The 23283-nt window shown below is 38.4% G+C and overlaps 1 protein-coding gene across 1 annotated transcript in view; it reads left to right on the forward strand.

The window, feature by feature from the left end:
* Xrcc4 (X-ray repair cross complementing 4) overlaps positions 1 to 19554 on the forward strand; it is a 208004-nt gene extending 188450 nt beyond the window's left edge. Inside the window, exon 8 of the mRNA XM_050119855.1 lies at positions 19069 to 19554. Coding sequence (XP_049975812.1) covers positions 19069 to 19174 — 106 coding nt within the window. The 3' untranslated portion in view covers positions 19175 to 19554. The remainder of the gene's footprint in view (positions 1 to 19068) is intronic.
* Positions 19555 to 23283: the final 3729 nt, after the last annotated feature.

Below are 23283 nucleotides of genomic sequence, written 5' to 3' on the forward strand. Positions count from 1 at the left end.
CAAGGTAAAGCCAAAATAGGTGCTTTGGTCTGAACAATGAACTGTCAAATAGGGCATCTTAAAGATGTTGGTCGCACATGAGAGGAAAACTACATCAGACACCCAAGTACCCTAGCAGGCACCCATTGATCTCACTAGAAATAAACATAAATGTCTATTGAGGAAATCCATAGGTTTCCCAAGTAATAAATTATCTCAATATTGTTACACTTTTCCACAAAATTAAATGAGTAAACATTACCAACTGATTCTATAAAACTAGCATAACACTAATTGCAGAAACAGACAAAAGTTTGGGAGGGGAAGCTTACACACAGAAAATCCCAACCCACTATTATTCGAGAACAGAGTGGAAATTTTTCAAATGATAAAATCAAACTTAATCTAGCAACTGCATTTTTAAAGCACTAAACGTGAGAGGAAGGGAGAACTGGAAGGATGGTAGGTCGAAGGATACAAAGTTTCCTCATGAATGAGGCCTAGGAGTCTTATGGACAATAACATGGTTAGTTAACATTATACGGTATCTAGATGGGGTTGAGATTAATGATCTCACCACAAGAAAGCAACTCTTTGAGTCTTAGGTATGTTGATTGGTGTAATTATGGTATTTATTTCGATATCAAAACATAAATTTGTGTACCCTAAATATATATAATTTTCCTTGTCACCTAAACTCAGTAAAGCTGATAAATGCACCAAAGGTCAGCTGATTTCAGGAGGGGGGGACAATTATAAGAGAAGAAAAAAAGCCTACATGATATAATAAACTAATATGTGAATGTTTTCTTGTAGTTCATCACTTGTGCATAAAATTTTTCTTTTTAAGTTCAGATTCATAAGAACTTTCTTATATACCCCAGAAAGAACCAAACAAAATAGAAACTTGTATATATATAATGACACCCTCGGTTACTCTTTCAGTATTATATTAGAAATTCTAGGTAGTATATGTAGAACACAAAGAAATAAAACATGTAAGTCTGATTAAGAGAACAATTTTAACATTCATGGCTCATATAATACTTTTATAGGAAATCTGAAAGAATCTACAACATAGAATTAATAACAACATCTTAACGCTGTTAGCCTCGGGCCACAATTTAGCAACAGCAACAGCTACATCCTAGTCCCAGCTGCTACTGAGTACCGTGTCTGGGTTTATGGGTCTACCACCAAAGGACACATGGCTACCTAATTCTAGGCCATAACCTATGACCATGGTGGTTTTCAAGGACTATGCCACTACCAGGACCATGCTAAGTTAAGTTGCTAGCACTGTCACTAGGGACCATGCTATCATCCAGGGCAGGGTTACTACTATGGGCCATGTCTGGACCCATGGCCCTACAGTAGCCAGAGTCTGAGTTGATGTCCATAACTCTTGATAGCATTGAAGGCCATTCCAATGCCAAGAGTCTGTGCTACCAACCTAGGGCCAGGTTGGTGTCCGAGGGCCAGTCTGCTCCAGAGCTATGCCATACCGGTACTGGCCTGAGCTGCCACTTGAGACCATGGTGACATCTGAGCCTGAGCTGGGGCCTAGCACCATATCTTGGTCTGTGGTCCTACCACAGCCAGGATCTGTATTGATACCCTTGGCTCATGTTGCCACCAAAGGCCACATGGATGCCTAGGGCCTAGGCTACAACCTGTGGTCATGTGGGTATCCTGGGGCCATGCTGCTACTAAGGCCATACTGATCTGAGTGGCCTGTGTTATCACCATGGTATCGTCTGGGCCAGAGCTGCCTCCAAGGGCCATATCTGGATCTGTGGCTCTACAGCGGCCAGGGTCTGGGTTGATGTCTGTGGCCTATGTTATTGCCAAGGGCTGTGTAGGTGCACAGGATCTGGTCAGCCACCTGAAACTATGTTAGTTTCCTTGGGCCATGCTGCTGGACCATACTGATCTGAGTGGCCTGTGCTGCCATCAGGGCCATGGTGATGTCTGGTCCTCGGTTGCTGCCAAGGGCCATGCTGGACCTGTGGTCCTGCTGCAAGTGAGGTCTGTTTTGATGTTCGTGACTCATGTTACCATGCGGGTCATAAGAACCAAGCATGTTGAAATCCAAGAGCGGCGCTGGGCTGGCCCTGCCCGTCACTGGCCCTGGAATTGCTGGCCCTGCCCGTCACTGGCCCTGGAATTGCTGGCCCTCCCTGTCACTGAATACTGCAGCAGTAGACCTGGTCCCCCACAGTCAGAAAACATGACCCCTCACCATAGGCATGTGCCTCACTTGGACAGCACACTAGCATTCTAGAGAGGGGCGCTGCACTTTGCCTGGACAAGACAGTGCAGCTGGCCCTGGTGGTGTGAGTGCAGGTGAGCAGACCCAAAGGCCTGAGAGCAGAAGAACTGGCCGTGCTCCTCGCTACAGGCTGCATTGGGTAGGCTGGCCTAGGCAGAGCTGAAGGGCTCACCTGCATGGTGATAGTGAGGGAAAGCTGTGGTCTCATCAACCCAACTACAACCCAGACCCAGAACCTGGGCTATGAGTTGACACATGCACCTTCTATGAACTGTTGGAACACGTGAAGGGGATGAAACTGCAGATTCTAAACGTCAGGATTTCCACTACACAGGAGAGCAGGATCTCCAAGAGGAGCACCAGTGAACGCCCACTATTGATGGTATAGCGGAAGCCAGAGGCCTCAAACCAAACCAATGACTCATGGCAGTGAACACTTCAAGTGAAGAAGAAGGGACTAAAGGATTGACTGTACCTCAGCAGGCCACACCACAGGTCTGAGTTTCTTCTTGTGGAATAGGCCTTGAGTCCAATTGGAAAGTTGTTGGTTACTCCCATGTTGCTGTTGCCATGATTTTGTTACTATTAAAATACGTTAAACCTAGAGAAAAGGAGAGAAAGAAAAGTGCATATTTTAAACTAGTATCCTCAAACAATCGTTTTTAAAAATAAAAGAGCAGATAGTCATATATATCTCTACTGCAGGGAACTGAGGGCAGAAAGAGGAAGAAAGGCTCAAGAGCATGCTGGCTGGTTGGATTAACCAAAGAGGTCTGGACTCACTGAAAAATGCTATCTTAAAAGATAAAGTGAAACCTGTGTTGTGACACCTGCCACTAATCTCAGAACTGAGGAGGCAGAGCAAGGCAGATTTTTGTGAGTTCCAGGCCAGTCTGGTCTACAAAGTGAGTTCCAGGACAGCCTGAAAGACATGTACACCTGTTGACTGGGTTTTCTGTCCTGCCTGGTTTCCACAGTCATTAAGTACCAAAGAAATCACACAGAGGTCTACATTAGTTATAGACTGATTGGCCCATTAGCTCAGGCTTCTTAACTCTTAAAACTTATATTAGCCCATTATTCTTGTCTATGCTAGCCACATGGCTTGGTACCTTTTTCAGCAAGGCAGTTACATCTTGCTTCTATTATGGCTGGGCCAGGACTGCCCAAGAAACTTCCTTCTTCCCAGAATTCTCCTGTTCTCATTGACCCGCCTCTACTTCCTGTCTGGTTGTCCCACCTATACTTCCTGCCTGACTACTGATCAATCAGTGTTTATTTAAAATATAATTGACAGAATATAGACAATTGTCCCACACCATACGCCAACATGTTCACATATATGCTATGCATGTATGTACACACACTCACACACAGCACAAAGATGAAGTAGTAGAATTCAGTTTAGGGCTATCTTCCACATTTCAAAGGTTGAGACTTTTAGAAATGTCTCTTAATTCTTAACACTGAAGTGTGAGTTTATGACAGCATTTCTCATAACCTTTTTGATGCAGTGTAACATCCAGGTATAGTTTCCAAATAAAATGCTCCATAGGAAAAGATTTGGTTAACATGTCTATTGCTATTGGTACAGTCTGGTCAGTCTGTGCAGCCATTTCTAGCAGAGACTGCTTCACAGCAGACTTCCTAGTATTCTAGCTCTTATATTGTTATCACCCTCTCTTCTATTGTGTTACCTATGGCATAAATGTAAAAGTTATGATGTAGGGCTATCCATTGGTTAGGTCTGGGCTCCAAACAATCCTTTGATTTCTGTGTCCAATAGTAACCAGCCTTGAAACATTATACACACAAACAACAAAAACAGGCACAGTATGTCATACTTATAAATATTCATGCATGCATATATGTATATATGTAACAAATATAATCAGAGGAAAAGGAATTGTCAGCTTGAAAGCAGGGCACCATGAGAGGGCTGGAGGGAAGAGAGGGAGTGTAGAGTCTTTTGGTGTTGCTTTTCTTTGCTTTAAATAATCTCTTTGAGACAGAAAATTAAACTCTTAAAAGACTTTTCCACTGAAGAAATATTTTTGTCACATGGTTCTCTAACAAATGAAGGAAGCAAACTGCTTATGTAAATAGCCAAAGAGATTTATTAAACACAGAGTAGTTTTTACTGCTCTAGGGGCTGATGTTATAAAGTATGAACATTTCCTGACAAAGTTTACTCGTGTTTGTTCATCTTCAGTAAGTCAACATATATCTATTTATTGTAGATAAATTGTGTGTATTATATATAGACAATGTTTAAACTATATAAGAAATAAAATATCTGTAATAATTGATACCAAATAATGAATTTTTGTATTAATTGTCATTATATAGGTGAGAGTTTTGTGGTCACTAACTTTTCATTTTTCTCAAAATAAGGTAATATACTGTAAATTTATTGGTATAACTTTTGCTAATAAGAGGTGGCAACACATGCCTACCTCAAAGATATCTTCTTGAAAACACAATCATCACTTACCTTGTTACAAATATAACAAAGCAGAACAGCACAGCAGAGTTACTGCTTGAACATCTCTAAGTAGCCAGTTTTAAATTCTCTGTGACTTCTGGGTGGATTATACCATATGGCTTTGTCATGTCGACCTGTTGCTAATAAAGTAGGACTGGTGTGTAATTATGTTTTCAATGATTCATCTGTGAAACACGCTGGATTATTTTACATGGACACATCTGGTACACATGTGTACAGTGGTTGTCCCATGGTGATTGACAACTATATTCTTCTCATAAAGTCCTAGATGCACAGATGTGAAGTCTTGATTTCTTAGAGAGACAAAATGTTGCCTTTATAAAATTTGTGCCTTAGCAATTTTTGAATGGAAAAATTATTCTTATACATGCATTCGCACACAACACAAAATTTGCTCTGTACTGAAATATAATGTAAACATTTCATGAAATGTTTTTCTATCACTGAGCAGATGCAGTGAAAGCACCTTGATCTTTTGGTATTCATTCATAGCATGACATCTGTTTTGGATTGTAGGCTCAAAGAAGGCAGTGACCATGTCAGCTTTATATTATGCAGACAACAACTAATAATGCATAATTCTCCCTTGAATGTTTGCTGAGTATTTGTCAGTCAAAATGGGTATGTTAATGACTTTTAAAAATAGCATTTATAATGTGGCCATAAGCACCTATTGCATTAAAAATGCATTAGCCATATAAATTGTTCTAGTTTGAATTTCATACATTATAGTTAGCAAGGTAACACATGGCCATGTTGTTTTCAGTAAGATAAGTTTGCAATATGTTAAAATAGTTCTGTAGTGTAGATTGTATGTTAAGTGAAGGATGTAATTGTTTTAGCTGATATTTCTTAGAATTTGAATGCATAATAACAGGAACAAAGGTTGAAGAAAAGAGGAAAGCCAGGAAAGAAGCAATGGTTAAGATCATGAGGGGAATGGCAGGGCATGGAGTCAACCACTGACTCGGCCACTTGCAAGTTGTAAGGCCTTGGTGGACAACTCTTGTGTCTATGGTTTTATTTTCACCTGGAAAATAGAGATGTAAGAACATGAAGTTATTGGTTATGTAAGGAGCATGAAGTAAGAATACTAAATACTTTACATTGCGTTTCCATAATATTTGAAGTACTGCATGAAATAAGACAACCAAACCAGCCAACCACAAAGGAAACTGTGGGAGGAAGCTTCAGTTGTACACAGGCATGTACAGCTTCTCTTCATTTACACAGAGAAAGGTTGTAAATAATTTCTATTGTGTGAATTATTTCAGTTATACATGTTCCCTAAGTGATGTCAAATTATCATACATATTTAAATTTATGATAAATATTTGAGCACTATGATAAATACAAAGAATAGGTTGCATTTTGGTTTTAGTTCATCTCTTCATGTATAAGTCAGAAGCCTGTAGACACAAGCTATGGAAGAAAACCTATGTATCTTATTTCAAAAATAAATAATAACCTTTCATTTCATGTGTAAGGAAGAAAATTTGCCTCCACACAATTATAAATAGATAAATAACACCATCTGTAACAGGAAAGACAGGCTAATCTGTTTTTCAAAATAAATAAATAAATAAAAGTGACATGGGGATCTGGATCAATTGACCACTTAGTAGAATGCCCAAAGCCTCGGGTTTGATCTCTAGCACCACAAAACCAAGTATGATGGTACACACCTGTAGAGAGGTGTAGGCAGTGAGCCAGAAACTCAGAGTCATCCTCCAGTACATAGTGAGTTCAAGGCCAACATATTTTTTATCCCAAAAATAAAATTTTAAAAATGAATAAAGCTGTCGTCATTCTGGAGTGGTGCTTCTAGAATCTACAGAATATTGTTGTGACTGTGAATTCAGAGACATGGTGGGAAAAAACAGTAGTCTTCAAAGAGAAACCGAAATACTGTTTTAATCATCCTCTATGTTAGTAATATGGAGCAGTTGACTATAAACTGTCTCCACTCCCCCGGGATTTGTTCCTCCTTTTTAGGTTTATGTGATGTTATTGTAGTATTTGTTCCTATTCTTTACAATTTTGTGCAGCTCACGTTGTTCTATGATAATCATATCAAAATAGAACCATGTTAAAAATAATTAAATTTCAGTTGAAAAAATAGATACGGTACTTTCTTTCATAAGCTCTACTTCTTCTGTAGCATTCTAGGAGTAAGAAGTCTTAGGAAAGCATTTACATTCAACTTTTCTAGTTAGAGATAGACTTTAGTCGTAGGAACATTACCTAAAATTAGTATAGTTGGTGTTAATTGAAGCGTTATTTATATTAGTATTTAAATTGTTTGTATTTCTTTTACTATTAATCAGGATTCACTTTGGAGCCATAAAGGCAGAACAGTATGTTAAAGAGCTGATGACCCAAGTTACACTCCTGGAACCCATGGCTCCTGAAAGATGTCCTCTGATAGTCACATATGTGCCTTGGAACACACACCTGTACTTACACACACTTGTACTACATACATACTAATAAATTCTCCAGAGGGAGGGGGAATGGATTGGGGAGAGGGGGATAGGGGGAGGGGAGCGGGGGAGAGGGCAATGTGTGGGAGGAGGGGGAGGGAAATGGGAAACGGGGAGGAGGCGGTATTTTTTTTCAACAACTAAAAAAAAATAAAAAAAGAAAAAGTTAATTTAAAAGAAGAATCAATTTTGTTTATAGGATACTTAGAATATTATGAGGTTATTAAAAGTAGTTGTGCAGAATTGCCATTTTCTAAAAGATTGTCTCCAATAAATTATTAAGAGAAAATACTATAAGGAATTTTATAGTAACATAATAAAAAAGAATTATATATATATATATACATATAAGTTTTTAAGGATATACATTAAAATATCAGAAGGTGAAGGCATAAAGTATAATCATTAGTTCCTTTGAATTTTCTGAAGTATTTGTAACAGTTGTACTAGATACCAACCAGAAAAATGGATGTGGTTCAGATTGGATCTAGAAATTCTGTGCCTGAAGTTCTAGTCTTCTTAAAATGATAGCAAATACAATATTTATTTATTTGTGTCAAATCCTAGATTACTATTTCACTATAAAAGATATGTGTGACTGAACAGAAAATAAAGCAAGGTAAGACGTAACACAGAAAGGTCAGCACATTAGATAGAACCTGAAAGCCACAGTGTTCTCTTCCATCCTGAGCATACAGTAATAGAATGTTGTACCCAGGAGAGATATGCAAAGGTAGAAATGGCTTATTAGCTCTCACTGAAATTTTGCATATTTGCATTGAGATTTTCTGGAATAGAAGGACCTATTAATATGTTAGTATATAAAATGGATTTAGAACAAATGTCAAAATTTCCTATTAATACTCAGTGGACTGAGTATTATCAATTAACTCTGTTTTGTTTTAAAATAGCTTAAAGTGACAAAAATTTTATTTTGTTACGAATAGCAATTGCTTTGAATCACTAACAGCAAAGTGTTTCTTCTGTGGTCATGGGTAACTTTCCTGTAGATTACTCATGTGGTGTTTTGTATTATGTATACATACGTACTATATATATATATATATATGTACATACATATATGGATGGGCCTTCTCTAAGGAAAGATATGTTCTTTTTTTAAATATTTATTTATTATGTATACAATATTCTGTCTGCGTGTATGCCTGCAGGTCAGAAGAGGGCATCAGACCTCATTACAGATGGTTGTGAGCCACCATATGGTTGCCGGGAATTGAACTCAGGGCCTTTGGAAAAGCAGGCAATGCTCTTAACCACTGAGCCATCTCTCCAGCCCGGAAAGATATGTTCTTAACAGAATATTTTAGGCTTACATAGATTTTAAACCCTAAAAATCAATACTTCATACCTATGTCACCATCATCATATATTAGCTTTTTAAGTATATTTTTCCTGAATTCAGTAGTAAAATTTTCAAGGATGCAAGATTTGGCTTTAATCTTTTGTGTCAAGGGCTCACAAGATAGCTGAGACTTAAAAATGTTGAAGCATGGAATGTATGAGAAACACATTTTAATGGGTTGGGCTGATTATTAGTTAAGTTCTTATGGTTACTACTTTATAATAATTTGTCTTTATCATAGGCCAAGAAGTTTTTGACAAATACATATTGATTTTTTATTGATTTTTTTATTGAGCTCTCTATATTTTTCTCTGATCTTCTCCCTGCCTTTCTCCCCCCCCCCATTCAACCCTCCCCCAAGGTCCCCATGCTCCCAATTTACTTAGGTGATCTTGTCTTTTTCTACATAAGTAGATTAGATCTATGTAAGTCTCTCTTAGTGTCCTAGAAATTGTTGTCTAATTTCTCTGAGATTGTGGTTTGTAGGCTGGTTTTCTTTGCTTTATGTTTAAACATCTTGATTTTTAAACAAACCTTAAAAAACATTTCTTGAGATAAAAATCATTTACATATAAAAAAATAGATCTCCCAGAATGAATTTGTACTTCCTGCTGTAGAGAAAATCCAGCTAGTACAATAGTTCTTTGAGATTACTTAGTTCAAATTGTCCATCTGTAGATAAGTGTTCAGGAGTATAATAGGAAATATCAAACACCCTTTTTCTTTTGTAATGACAAACAAACCTTATGTTATGAAAAAACAAAAAGTATACTTTAGATGGTCACTTAAAGAATTAAGTTTTTTATAGAATAATATTTGGGGAGATATATATTTTTTTTCAAAGTTAATTCAAAGGTAATTATGATCAGACCAGAGAACTCAGGTGAATATTTCCCGTGAGTAAACACCCATGGGTGTCCAGGTTTTGTGGAGTAAATATACATGTGAATTTTGTAATTTCAAATAAGTGTTGTATTTTTTTGATTGACTATTTTAACTTTTGCTAGTTGGTTCTCTTTCTTGATCGATTATTGAGAGACTGAGCTGGTATCCCCCACCTATTGAGAAGAATATGATATATGCAGCAGATTTTATTTCATGCTTGACTTGTTTTTTAGTAGGCAAATAGAAGACATTTATGTTCACTGACACTCCAAAAGCTTTAACAGTAATAAAGAACAATAACTTAATGACTCAAAAAAAGACAAAATTCAGTATTCTAGTGTCTTCTGTTGGTTGGGTTCTGAGGATGTGTGTGCCTAGAAATTTTCCAGCATTTCCTGTTGAGACCACAGCCACAGGATTGAAAGACTGTTCATTTAACCACCACTTGCCTCTTTCAAACATGCCAATAAAATGGAACTGAAAATACTAATGTGAACCTTCAGCATATAAATATATAAACTCCAGAACTACTTAGAAAAGTCACTGTGTACACTCATAATTTAAAGTAAAAACAACTCTGGCCAGCCTGTGTCAATGATTCTAGTTCCAATAATCTCTAATGAAGACCCAACATGTATTTTTTTTTACAATTTTTGGATCATCTCTCTTTTTAATATTTTTAATTGATTTTTATTGAGCTCTACATTTTTCTCTCCTCCCTTCCCTGCCTCTCCCCTCCCCTTCAGCACTCCCTGATATGTCAGATGTCTTTTTCAGCCAGTCCAAGGGCTTTTTTACCTCTAGACTTTACATAGATTGTTCTTATGTCACCTGTCCTAATCAGATTTCCTGAAATCTATGTACCTTGGTAGGTTGAAATAACAATTGAGCCCTAACAAAATGAACAATTGAATGATGGCAGAAAAAACTCTACTCCAGAGTGATTGCATTTGTAACCCCTGAACTCTGAGAATGTGTTTGACTGTGTGGAAGCAAGAATTGAGGTTGCAAATAAGCTGGCTATATAGTAGCACAAACATAATATTAGATTATCTAGGGTGGTCCAGGGTAATCAGTAAATGGTAGAATCAGGAGGGGAAAGCGAGAGAAAATGAAAGTGTCTCAGGATGTAAGTGATTGGTGATGTGGCGGGCAGTGGTTGCACAGGCCTTTAATCCCAGCACTTGGGAGGCAGGGGCAGGCAGATCTCTGTGAGTTTGAGGCCAGCCTGGTCTACAGAGCTAATGCCAAGTGCCAGGACAGGCTCCAAAGCTACAGAGAAACCTGTCTCAAAAAAAAAAAAAAAAAGACAAGAAAAGACAAGACAAGACAGACAGAGAGAGAGAGAGAGAGAGAGAAAGAAAGAAAGAAAGAAAGAAAGAAAGAAAGAAAGAAAGAAAGAAAGAAAGAATTAGAAAGCAATGGCGATGTAAGGATATGTCCTGCTACCAATGATGGAAGTGGGAGAATTCAGAAAGCTGAAAAGTCTAGGAGTTTCTTCTTCACCATCTCCTCCAAAGGAGAACACCATCCAGCCAACAGCTTGATTTTAACCCAAGCTTCTAACTAAGGTGCCACATTATGTGAATTGTAGCATCAGCCACGGGAATTAAAGCAGCACCTTCCATACCAGGGAGAAGCCATCCTTAGTCCTAGGTCCATGAGAAATCACTGCCTTCCATAGCTCAGAAGACCATCTGATTGTGTGGTTTCTACTGCTCCAGCACTAGACTTCCCTAGCCTGGAGCTCATTTTCTATATTTCCATTTTATTTCACTAAACTAGTAAATTCTGGAGTCCAAGTCAAGAGATTGTATTCTCAGGGAAGCAAGTTAATGTTGACTGTTCAGAAAATGCTGGTTTCATGGAATGTTAATGGATGAGATTGTGAGGAAAAAGAGCACCCAACACCAGACTCATTGGCGATGGATGGAGATAGAGACAGAGACCCACACTGGAGCACCGGACTGAGCTCCCAAGGTCCCAATGAGGAGCAGAAGGAGGGAGAACATGAGCAAGGAAGTCAGGACTGCCAGAGGTGCACCCACCCACTGATCTATTGGGGGATCTATTGGGAGCTCACCAAGGCCAGCTGGACTGGGACTGAAAAAGCATGGGATAAAACCGGACTCTCTGAACATGGCAGACAATGAGGGCTGATGAGAAGCCAAGGACAATGGCACTGGGTTTTGATCCTACTTCATTTTCTGGCTTTGTGGAAGCCTAGCCAGTTTGGATGCTCACCTTCCTAGACCTGGCTGGAGGAGGGAGGACCTTGGACTTTCCACAGGGCAGGGAACCCTGACTGCTCTTTGGACTGAAGAGGGAGGGTGAGAGGAGTGGGGGGAGGGGGAGAGGAATTGGAGGAGGGGGAGGGAAATGGGATGTTGGGAGGAGGCGGAAATTTTTTTTTCAATAAAAAAATAAATTAAAATTCAGACTCATTTGGAAACCATGGTAAACAAGCTTTCTTTTTGTTTTCTTAAAACACTTTTTAAAATATAATTTTGTGTATGTGTGTGTATATATACATATATACATACTGGCAGTTAAGGAGACTATCTAGTATAAGTTATCCCTGTTTCCAAATAAAACATCTACCATCTCTGGCCACAGAACGTTCCAGACCTGTTCTAGACACAGAAGCATATTTATTCATGCATTTATATGCAAATATATATGTGTAAATACACATACAATTTGGTTTTCTACATTCACTATTCTGTACTTTATTTAAAGATATTATTACAGGAGAAATTTTATGCCTTCTGTTATAGACTCTTGTCATGAAATAATTATAGGAGTTAGTGAAAGAAAATAGTTTCCTGACATTTGCACTAAATGTCTCCTTCCTTTTTAGAAAGCATCCCACTTTTTGAGACCCACCATCTCCACATTCATGCTGGCCTCCTGAGAATAAGAGTGTCCTCTGGAGGAAACACACTAACTAATGTTCTTCATTAACAAGTGTGGCCTAGGTGCTGTTTACTTTGGAGTGGGGAAAGTGTAGGCTAACGCCCTGGCTTTGTTGCCTGGCTCCCTCCTCCCACGTTCACCGCTGCATGGACTGTGAGACTTTGCTTAGCCTTCTCCTCCATCCTGTCTACCTCATTGATTTACTCATTTGTCATTGTTAATACATGCAATTGCTGGAACATTTGTGTGCCAAATGTGGTGCCAGGTAAATACAGCAGGGCCTCCCAAGAAGGTTTCCCATGGAGTGCACTGAGCAGCAGCAGCAAACATCCCTGTGCTGGTTCCACCCAGTGAAACACAGCGAGAAGCTGACGCTATGCAAAACGGGCTTGAAAAGCTTGTGTAAACTGGTCCACTGAGAATGCGCTTGGTTGCCACAACAGTTTGTTTATCCGCAGACATTTAGCAAGTGTTCAATTTATTGTTATGGAATTTCTGTATAAGTGCTTCCCTCCTTAGGGATTGTGGCCCTATTTAGCTAATGGTTGGTGTTAGTACTGAATTCTATGCAGAGCTCAGAGGACAGCTTTGTGGAGTTGGTGCTCTCCATCTACCTTTGTGACGGGTTCTAGGGCTCCAACGTGGGTCATCATTCCTCTGTGGCAACAGCTTTTACGTACTGAGCCATCTTGCTGCTCCCCAATAGTCTTATTTTCAAACTTTACATGAAACACTCTACATGAAATATTTAGAATTATTCATTTGCAATGTCTATGTATCATTAAGTGCATTATAGGGTTAAATATAACTACTTTTGTTACTCTTTATTCTTGTTTTATTCAATGTAACATATTCCAAAGGACATTTCTGTGCTCTTCTTGCTCGTGTTTAAACAGCAGGGTTGTTTGTATTAGAAGTTATCTATGATTTAATTGAAACTAATGAATTGTTTCTCTTGCTTGCTACTTGCATTGCCAAGAGAGTCTGTTTCTCTTCTTTCACTTTCTCAGGCCAATGAAATGACGTCTAGACTTGTGAATTCCAGACAGCGTGAGCCTCTGCTTTTACTGGGTCATGGAGGCTTCAGTCTGTTAATTTGTTTCAGAGAAGCCTTGGTTTTTATAAGGTCAGCATGAAATCAGTCAGCCACTCTTCCCATCCTAACACCCAATATATCTCTATGTACTAATTCCATATTAAAAATAAACTAGTGACATTGGTAATATCAAATCTTTAAGTTCATCATTTAAATATCTTATTTAAATGGTAGTCATAGAGTTGAGTTTGGTAGTTCATCAGTGTTCTTGTAGAATGAATGATAGGAGCTGTGTTAAAATCCGTGTGATAGAGGTCTGCCTGCTTGATCTTGGCAGGGATCTTATTGTTTGATTTACTTTTGTTGTTGGTGTCTTGTTGGGGGGGTTCTCTTTCTCCCTCTCCCTTTGGTTTTTGTGGGATTTTTTCATGAAAACTTGAACTGATGAATCCTAAAGTCAAGCCATTAGATAATTAGCTTCTTTTTGTTTTGCTTTTAGAAACAGACTTTTGATATGTAAACTGTAAGCTAATCCAGGCTCACCTCAAACTTGTGCTCCTACTGCCTCAACTTCCCATGCACTAGGATTATTGTCATGCCCCAGCAATTCTTGCCAGTATTGGCTTTTTCAAGTTGTATTTTATGTATTTGTGTGTGTGTGTGTGTGTGTGTGTGTGTGTGTGTGTGGTATATGTTCTTATAGGCAGTTACTCATGTTCCACCATTCAAATTCCAGGGGAAAGAAAGAGAGTAAAACAAAGTTTAACTGTGTGGGCAATTTTTTTCTTTACATAAGCAGAACAGTTGCTTCCAGCTGTCCTTCTGAGGTGGCTGGGTGGTGGTGGTTCAGCACTTGAATGTGTGACGGCTGTGATCTGGGAGTTTAATACTTCTTCCTTCCTGAGAAAAAACACTGCCTGCCCTTCTATGATAAATCGTAAGCTTAACAGTGTCCTCCAGATTATTCTTCTCAGCTCCAGATAATTAATAATGAGTGAAATAATTTACCTAAAATGTAAGCTTCTGCAGTCAACATTGCAGTGGGAGCCAGAGTTGGTGAAAGTGGCAGCCACTCAAGCTGTTAGTGCTGTCTTGAGTCACTCCTCTGTTTCCTTTTCTCCTTTCCCTGTCTCTTCAATTTTAATCTTTATTTGTAGTAATAAGGGCGGTGGGCTGCTTCCCGCCACCCGGCTAGCTTTACCTGAAATAATTACACGGAAACTGTATTCTTTTAAACACTGCTTGGCCCATTAGTTTTAACCTCTTATTGGCTAGCTCTTACACATTGATCTATCCCATTTCTAATATTCTGTGTAGGACCACGAGCTGGCTTACCAGGAATGATCTTAACCTGCGTCTGTCTGGAGTGGGAGAATCATGGCAACTGACTAGGCTTCTTTCTTCCAGCATTCTGTTCTGTTTACTCCACCCACCTAAGGGTTGGCCTATCAAATGGGCCAAGGCAGTTTCTTTATTAAATGAAAGTAACTCCTCCATCATTTATTGTCCACAACAATGCGTTTTCTATTTAACAAGCCCACGTCTGGATAGCTCTTCCCTTTCACCTTTTACTGTAGTGACTGTTGATGAGGCCATGTCTGCCCTCTTCTGAAGATGCCTTCCCTGAGTTTTGTTGCTATGTATCCCCTCCCCCATCTCACTCTCCCTCCGATAAGATGGCCAGCTGGTGTTTCAAACCAAGCTCTCTAAATTATCACTGCATCTCCTGTTCTTCTCTATAAATATCTCCACCACAGCCAAAGCTACAAGGTCTAGAGGAGCTCAAAACATTGTCATAGAGGAGCTGAAAATAGCCAGAATTGACATCTCATGGAAAAGCAGATGTAATAAACATCCATAGGTACACAAATATATCCTGTATGCACACATGTGTGTGCACATGACACATTCACACATATATCACTGTTCAAAGATCACTATTGCTTAGTTTTGTGATGTTGACTTTTAGGTAGAGCCATGCAGTAGTATGGCTTTCATGCTTGGATCTGTTGCTTGACACTTCATTTGAGATTTGTGCATGTGTATACCTGTATAGTATTCTACTATACAAAACTTATGTGTATAACTATATAGTATTCTACTCTGTGAAAATTGTGTGTATTGCTATATAGATATTCAGTAATATGCCATTTCCATGTTGAGAGACATGTATATAGTTTTCAGGTTTTCACTACTAATAAACACCTCTATGATCGTATGTATGTATGTATGTATGTATGTATGTATGTATGTATGTATGTCCTGAGTATCTGCCTAGTGGTGAATTTCTGAGCCACAGGTAGAAACATTTCCTTATCTTTGACAGATATTGGCCAGTTGTTTTCTGTAGTAATTTCAAATGTCGGATATCTTACCAACAATATTTTATCTAGTTGTTTGACATCCTCTGCAAGCCTTGATGTTATTACAGATATTGTTAACCTGCCATTGAAAGAAGTTTCACAATGGTTTTAATGTGCACAAAGAATTTAGTTGATCCCAGATAAAGATCTACTGATCCTGGCTTCTGAATTCCCCCTGTGGAACTATCATCGAAAAGTGAACTATCTGAAATCTACCTGACTCCTAAATAGTAAAAATGTAAAACAGAAAAATGCATCTTAGTTCTTTCTGTTTTCTATAAATTTACAAAACATCTCTGAAATATTTGTCACTTGTGAAAGAGATGAGCGTTTCTTTGCTGTGGACAGAGTCTATGTTGACTCACTGTGATATGAGACCTAAGAATTGTGCGTTTCTGTCACATGCTAGCCTGACTGCACTGTCATGGCTCACAATCCTAACAAAGGTCAACTCAGTTTCTTCAGCTCCAGGCTTTCCAAAGACATCAGTTATACATGTAGAACCAGGAATCTCCGTCTTTGTGTCTCATCCCTTCAGAGTAATCCTTTTTTCTTCTGCTCATATTTTAAAACAGAATTGATAGACATCTGTTTTCTAGGTGTGTACAGTGAACAATATTGCAGAGGCCTTTCCACGTCTGGCTTCCTAATTGACATAATTCAGTCCTCTTTTTGTTCAAGAGAGCTAAAATCAACTAATACATTTCAGACCAGAGAAAAAGATGTGTGTGTATGCATTCGTATGCATGTATATGTGTTTTTGTGTGAAAGCATATATATGTGTTTCTACATGTATATGTTTGTGTATAAGTGTGAAAATGTGTAAAGGATATGTTGCTATTTATATAATATCTTTTTTCTCATATGAAGTACATTCTAGATGCTTGTTTATGTGCTATGATAGTTACATCTGTGTTTCCTGTTAATTCCCAGGAGTTGTAATTGTCACCTTGACTCTGTATTAATGCCTAGTATCTTGGCATAATCAGGTTATCTGCCCTTGGCTTACTTAGCATAATGAAGACCCATCCCTGATTGGGAGTAGCCAGTCATGGTTAATTGTGCATAGTCAAGAGACGAAAGAGGACTGGGCAGTGAATTCAATTTTAAGAATAATCTGTGCAACTGAATATAGGTGTAGGGATTTTAAAATAATAATACATGGCCCATATTTCTGGATTTCAGTTGGTTATTCCTTTATTCTGCCACTGCCAAATCTTAATACTTTATTCAATATTTAGCCACTTGTAATAACAGCTTTTGTGTGTCTTGTGGGAATTTACAAGCATTTTCGTTCTCATCACCTAGTTTAATCTTCACATCACTATTAAGGCTCATGCCACCTCAGTTTTATGGAAAGAAAACTGAAGTCCTATTGGATGGACTGGCTGGCCTAGTCATACCATAATTCACACCCACATGTCCTAACTTCAACCTTGTACTTTTTCAGCTATAGTAGGCTAGGCATGGCTTTGAAGCTGGAAATATGGAGAAACCTCTATTAATGGATTGATTTGATCTAATCACATTTACCCCTGAAACCATCTCTAGTTAATATTGAGCAATGCTTCCCAAGGCTCAGTGGTGAACCACCGGCAGGGTTTACTCAAGGACGGTAATTCACTTTGACTGAGCTCTGTGATCCTCCAGCCCAGTTTGCTTGGCCACAGTGGTCATGGAGTGAACAGGCTATTGTCTTGGTTTCACAGATGTGTTTACATATAGAGGTCAAATCCAGTAGCTGTACTCATGCATCTAAATAGAATTTAGCTTACTGTGTGATTAACTTTAGACCCTATAAATGATATAGACAAGTACATTTTGTCCTCATGTGCCAGGATATGGTGTCATCATTAATCAAATGACCAGCTGACTACTAGAGTGACGTTGTGTGAACAGAGAGTACAGTTGCTGAGAGACAACATGGATATTAATGGGTAAAACAAATGTACAGACTCACAACCAGACAGTATGCCAAGGATGGGTGAACTGAGAACATTCAACTCTAAACAAGATGTCTCCATCCAGTCCCTCCTCTCAGTGCTCAGTCCTGCAGAAGAGGAGAGGGAAAGAGTGTAAGAGGCAGAGGGGTTGGAAGACACCAAGAAAACAAGGCCTTCTGAATCCACATGATGTATACACAGATGAACTCACAGAGACTGAAGCAGCATACACATGGGTCTCTCCCAGATGGGCTCCTAGAACTGAAAGGAGAAGTGGGCACATGTAGGCAGAGACTGCTCGTTTGTCCCCAGCCACCCAGACCCAAAATAATCACACAGAAAATATATTAAAGACTACTTGACCTATTGGCTTAGGCTTCTTATTAACTAACTCTTACATCTTAAATTAACCCATTTCTATTATTCTATGTATCTCCACAAGGCTATGGCTTACCAGGTAAAGTTCTGGCATCTCCCTCCTTTGGCAGCTATATGGTGTCTCCTGACTCTGCCTTCTTTTTTCCTCTATCTCTGCTTAGAATACCCACCGTGCTCTATTCTTGCCCTGTCATAGGCCCAAGCAGCTTCTTAATTGATTAACTAATAAAAGCAACACATATATAGAAGGACTTCTCACACCAGACATATGCCCCCATCGTTGACACAGAAGCTATGTCTAATTGAAAACTGCTTGCAAATGAAAATTTAGTTTTCTCCATGGAGTTTCACTTGGGGAGCAAACTACTCTTAAGGGTAGGCTGCGTGCCCAGTAGTAGGTAGCCAAGGGAAAATGAACCCCCTGACATCCTTGGAAGTTCAAGTCATTCTGCTGTTATTATTTAAATGTATCTTTTTTTAATTTAACTTTATTTATCTTTCGCCCCCTTTACAGGTCGTGTGTGTGTGTGTGTGTGTGTGTGTGTGTGTGTGTGTGTGTGTGTAAAATGGCGTCTGATTTAGTGTTTTTATAAGAGTCTTGAGTGTGCAGATGAGTGGGTCTCAGTTTCTTGTGCCTTCTCTTGGGCTCTATTTCTTCTGCTCATTGTTTTGTCCTAACCCAATGTGCTAATTTTGTTTTATCTTATTTTATTTTATTATTATCCTTTAGAAACCCATTTATTTTCTGATGAGAGCCAGAAAGGCAGTGGATATGGATGGGAGGTAGATGGGAAAAAACTGGGAGGTATAGAGGGAAAGGAAACTGTCGTCAGGATATATTATGTAAGGTTTAAGAAAACAATTTTCAATAAAAAAATAAAGATAAAATAGAAATTTTTAAAAAAACCTAAAAGATAACTCTCCTGGCTTTTTTTTTCCTCTAGGCTTGCCCCTTCACTGACTCAGACCTTGAAAGAAGAGCATGCTGCTGCTGCAGACATGTCTTTAGAAACCCTGAGGAACAGCAGCCCAGAAGATATCTTTGATTAGATACAAACCCTAGAACCCAACTTCGGTGTTCATTAAGCTATGTTCTTCATCCAGTTCTTTCAAATGAAAAGACAAGCTTTCAACTTGACATTTTTCTCGAGCATTCAGGTTGCCCATTAAATTGGACTTTTGTTCCAAATGGCGCATTTATCATATTCCTTTAAGTATTATTGTGACTTTCTAATGACTCTTGGAAGATTTTGGGAATAGAGTAAAAAAAAAGTTTTTTAAATGTCTCCAGTTCTTTTCGAATTGCACTTTAAACAACATGTTTGAAAAGTTTAACTTATGAGATGACACATATAAAACAGACCTGTATGTTGTATGTAAACAATCTGAAAATCCGATAGTTAATAAAAGTTTGTGTTCTTACAGAAACCTTATTTATCTGAAGTTTTTCTTTATTTTAGTAACTTGTCTTTCTAAAGCATTTACTGATGACCGTACCCATGCACACACTGGCAGCACTGATTGGCCTTAGTGGGCTATTTTAAAAAGCCAAGTTGGGAAGGGAACATCTCGAAGAACATGTGGAAGGATTTAGAGGAGAGAAATAGGGAACAAATTTATCACATTTAACTGAAGAATAAAGAAAGATATATGAGTGTTTATATGTAAATGTAACCATTTGGGGGACCAAAACAAAATAAGCAACAAAAAAATTAACCTTTTCAGGCTTTTCTTGAAAGCAAAGACGTGTCCAATCTAATACCAGTAAAACTGGTACATTTCTTCTTAATGTTCACCATCCTTCTTCCTAACCTGTCCCGTCATCATTTCTTTCCAGCTGGGCACCCATTCCTTCCTATCAAAGTTACAATGCACAGCAGCATGTTGTCAAATCTCGTATTGGGTCTATTCCGTGTCATCTGCATTTTTGATGAAACTCATCACTTCTGTTTTCTCCTCTTGATTTTTGGAACAGCATCCTTCTTTTTTCTGTCCCCCTACTATTTAGGCTTCTCTGCTGATTCTTCTCTGCTCAGTAGCGAAATGCTTGGTCACTCTAGGTTTAGTCCTCAACACTCTGCTCATCACTATCCATTATCAATTTAGGTTTCATGTTATTTAAATGTCACCTATATAGCTTATCTCCAAAGTGAATAGGCAAAGTTATAAAGAGACTTATATAGATGTGTGTGTGTATGTATGTATGTATGTATATACGTACATGTATTTTGGTATGTTTGTTTGTTTTTTTTTGGTTTGTTTTGGCCCCCCAAACCCAAAATAGTTGCATTTACATGAGTAAGCACTCATATTTATTTCTTTATTCTTGAGTTTCAAACACGTGCAATAAAATGTGTATGTGTGTGTATTCATATATATTATATACACGTATATATATACATATATATAGAGAGAGAGAGAAAGATTTTCCTACATTTTGCCACATATACCTTATGCCTATAATCCCATGACTCAGAAGACTAAAGCTGGAGAATTTGCCATGGATTCAAAACTAGTCTGGATTACCTAGTGAGTTATGAGCTAGCTTGGCTATGAAAAATGTTTTTTTTTTAAAAAACTATCACAATTTAATTTTTTGATGGTTTACATAAGAAAAAATGATATAAATTATCAATTGAAAATATAATTCTAAAACACAAACTTACTTAGCCACCCAAGAATATTGTTATACTGTTAAGTCTTTGATAATCTAAGATGTATGCACATTAGCTCTCTCCAAGAGACTTTTAAATATGAGATGGTATTCAACTAATTAAAAGTATGCAACCAGTATGCATAAATGACAACAGCATCCATAAAGTTCATCAGATTTTGAAAGTTTTAAATATCTATTTTCTCTTTGTAGGACAATGGCTATTTTCATCCATTTCTGTGTCACGTTGATTCAGTTGGCTATAAAAGGGTACATACAGGCTATAACCACAGGTTGTTCATGTCTCGTGGAGACATGAAAGGCATGGCATTCTGTTTCATGCACTCCATAGACAGCGCTCTACACGGTACTCAGATCCTGCCATGCTCAGCCATGTTTAAGCCCATGGTTTCCACTGTCTGTGTTCTAAAATAAAGTGTTCTAGAGACCAAGGATGGACTTGTAAGAACTGAGCAGGACTGCATCATGAGTCTTTGAATGTTAGTATCCTCATTTTAAGACAAATGGATTTCAGTTCTGGAAGGGGGTTTCAGCTTAAAATTTTTAAGTTGATGGCTGACATGAGATACAGGCCAGGATTCATTAGAGAAGGAACAAAAAGTCCCTGTACAAGAAAAGGTGTCCTTATATTGTTTTAAAAGGTCAGAGATCTATTTTTGAAAAGGTTTGCTTCCTGGTCTCTAATTCAAATTTATAAAATACAGAACTCTGTCTTTGAGCCAAGCAACTATTTATTGGGTGTTGAAGTCAACGAATGTTTACCCAGGGAAGGTTGTACACAGAGTACAGGACTGGGCCATCTGGAGAACTGAAGGCTAGATCTCTTCATTTTGCAAGCAGTCGCTGAACATTTGTGCTAGTTTTTGTTCTTGGCATGAGACGTGGCAAACAGTGAGCAACACAGGTAAGCTCCCTGTTTCCATAGCACTCACGTTGCAGTAAATACATTCCAGAACCCTAAAACAGGACCATTTTTTTGAGAAGCTGTAACTGCCCTATAATTAACGGAATTCATGGGGCTTTTTTTTTTTAGGATGCCTGAGAATAAGAAAAGAAAAAAGAAATAAACTGCTGATCAATGAGACTTGCTAGACATGGCCCAAAAAAATCAGCTCTAATCCTTTTATGCCTTTCTCATCCTTATACTCAGTATCATTTATGGGACCCATCACAAATATCTGTCATCAAAGTAAGCATCCCCAATTTACCTGTGAGGTAGTAATCCCAGAAAACACGTAGTCACATTTCAGCCTCATCTTAATGACACTGTTAGGGAAAATGATGACATCCACAATCCTTCCTCGCACACATTTATGGCTGTTGTCTGAACGTAGGTTTTTCACCAGGGTTCTTTTTAGAGGAACTTTCTCTGTGGATGTTCTCTGAATTAACCTAAATTATTTTCTCTGTATACTAATTGTAAGGGGGTCTTTGAAATGATTGTCCACTTTCTCTCTTTCACACGAGTCTCTTATCTCCTCAGTATCAAATACTGTCCAAGTTACACTTGGCTCATATTTACCCTGCCCTGTGATCCTTTTACTTATCCATGATTTCTGATTTTCCTCTAATATGTGAATAAAAATCAGCATTTATTGCTTGCCTGTTAATTTTTTTCTTTTTATTATTTAAGTATTTCATCTGAAATTCCCATCCCACATTGTCCCTAAATATGCTTGCTTCTGCAGGAGAGAATCACCCCCATCTCCATATTGATAGGGAATTTTTTTTTCATGAAAAGCAGGAGAGATTTTAGTGACCTAAGTTCCAGTTGAAGGAATATGAATCTTGAACCATTTACTTGAGAGTTTGCAACTTACTGGTGATCTTGGATATACTAGACAGTCAAGCACAGGTAGTTGAAACAATGTTTTTGGAACCTGCTTATACAAGACCCTCCTATAAAGGCTTTGCCTCTGAGCTGCGCTCTTCCTCAAAAGCTGTGGTTGAGACAGGAGCTTTTATGAAGGTAGTATAATATTCCTAGGAATATTATCCATACATCACAGGAGTGTGACACAGTAAGAAGCAGAAAAGGAGAAGGCAGTGCAGAGATGCCCCATCAAGATGGCTGCCATGTGGGCATAATGTGTTCTCACCAGGATCTTGGAAGAAACCGTTTGGATGATTTTTCAAAACTACACATGGTCGGGCACGAAAGAAGAAACAGTTATTTATTGCTTGCTGCTTTCAATTAGGTGTTCTGGAGGCCTTGGTCCCTCACATTACAGTTCCTTCTGATGACCCATGCTCTGGGGTCAAAAGCAGAAGTATAGAACCAGTGCATCTCCCGAAGGAGGTCAAATCTTACTGCACTTGACTGATGGTGATTTTAAGGATCTTGAGCCCAATGGTTAACCAACGTGGTACACATTGCTTTATGCCATTTTGTGCACCCTCATCTCACAATCTTTTTTTTTAAATATAATTTTTTTATTGAAAAAAAAGGATTTCCGCCTCCTCCCCGCCTCCCATTTCCCTCCCC

This window comes from Alexandromys fortis, unplaced genomic scaffold (assembly GCF_014885135.2).
Source record: "Alexandromys fortis isolate MF-2015 unplaced genomic scaffold, M_Fortis_MF-2015_v1.1 scaffold_132, whole genome shotgun sequence".
NCBI classification, from domain to species: Eukaryota; Metazoa; Chordata; class Mammalia; order Rodentia; family Cricetidae; genus Alexandromys; species Alexandromys fortis.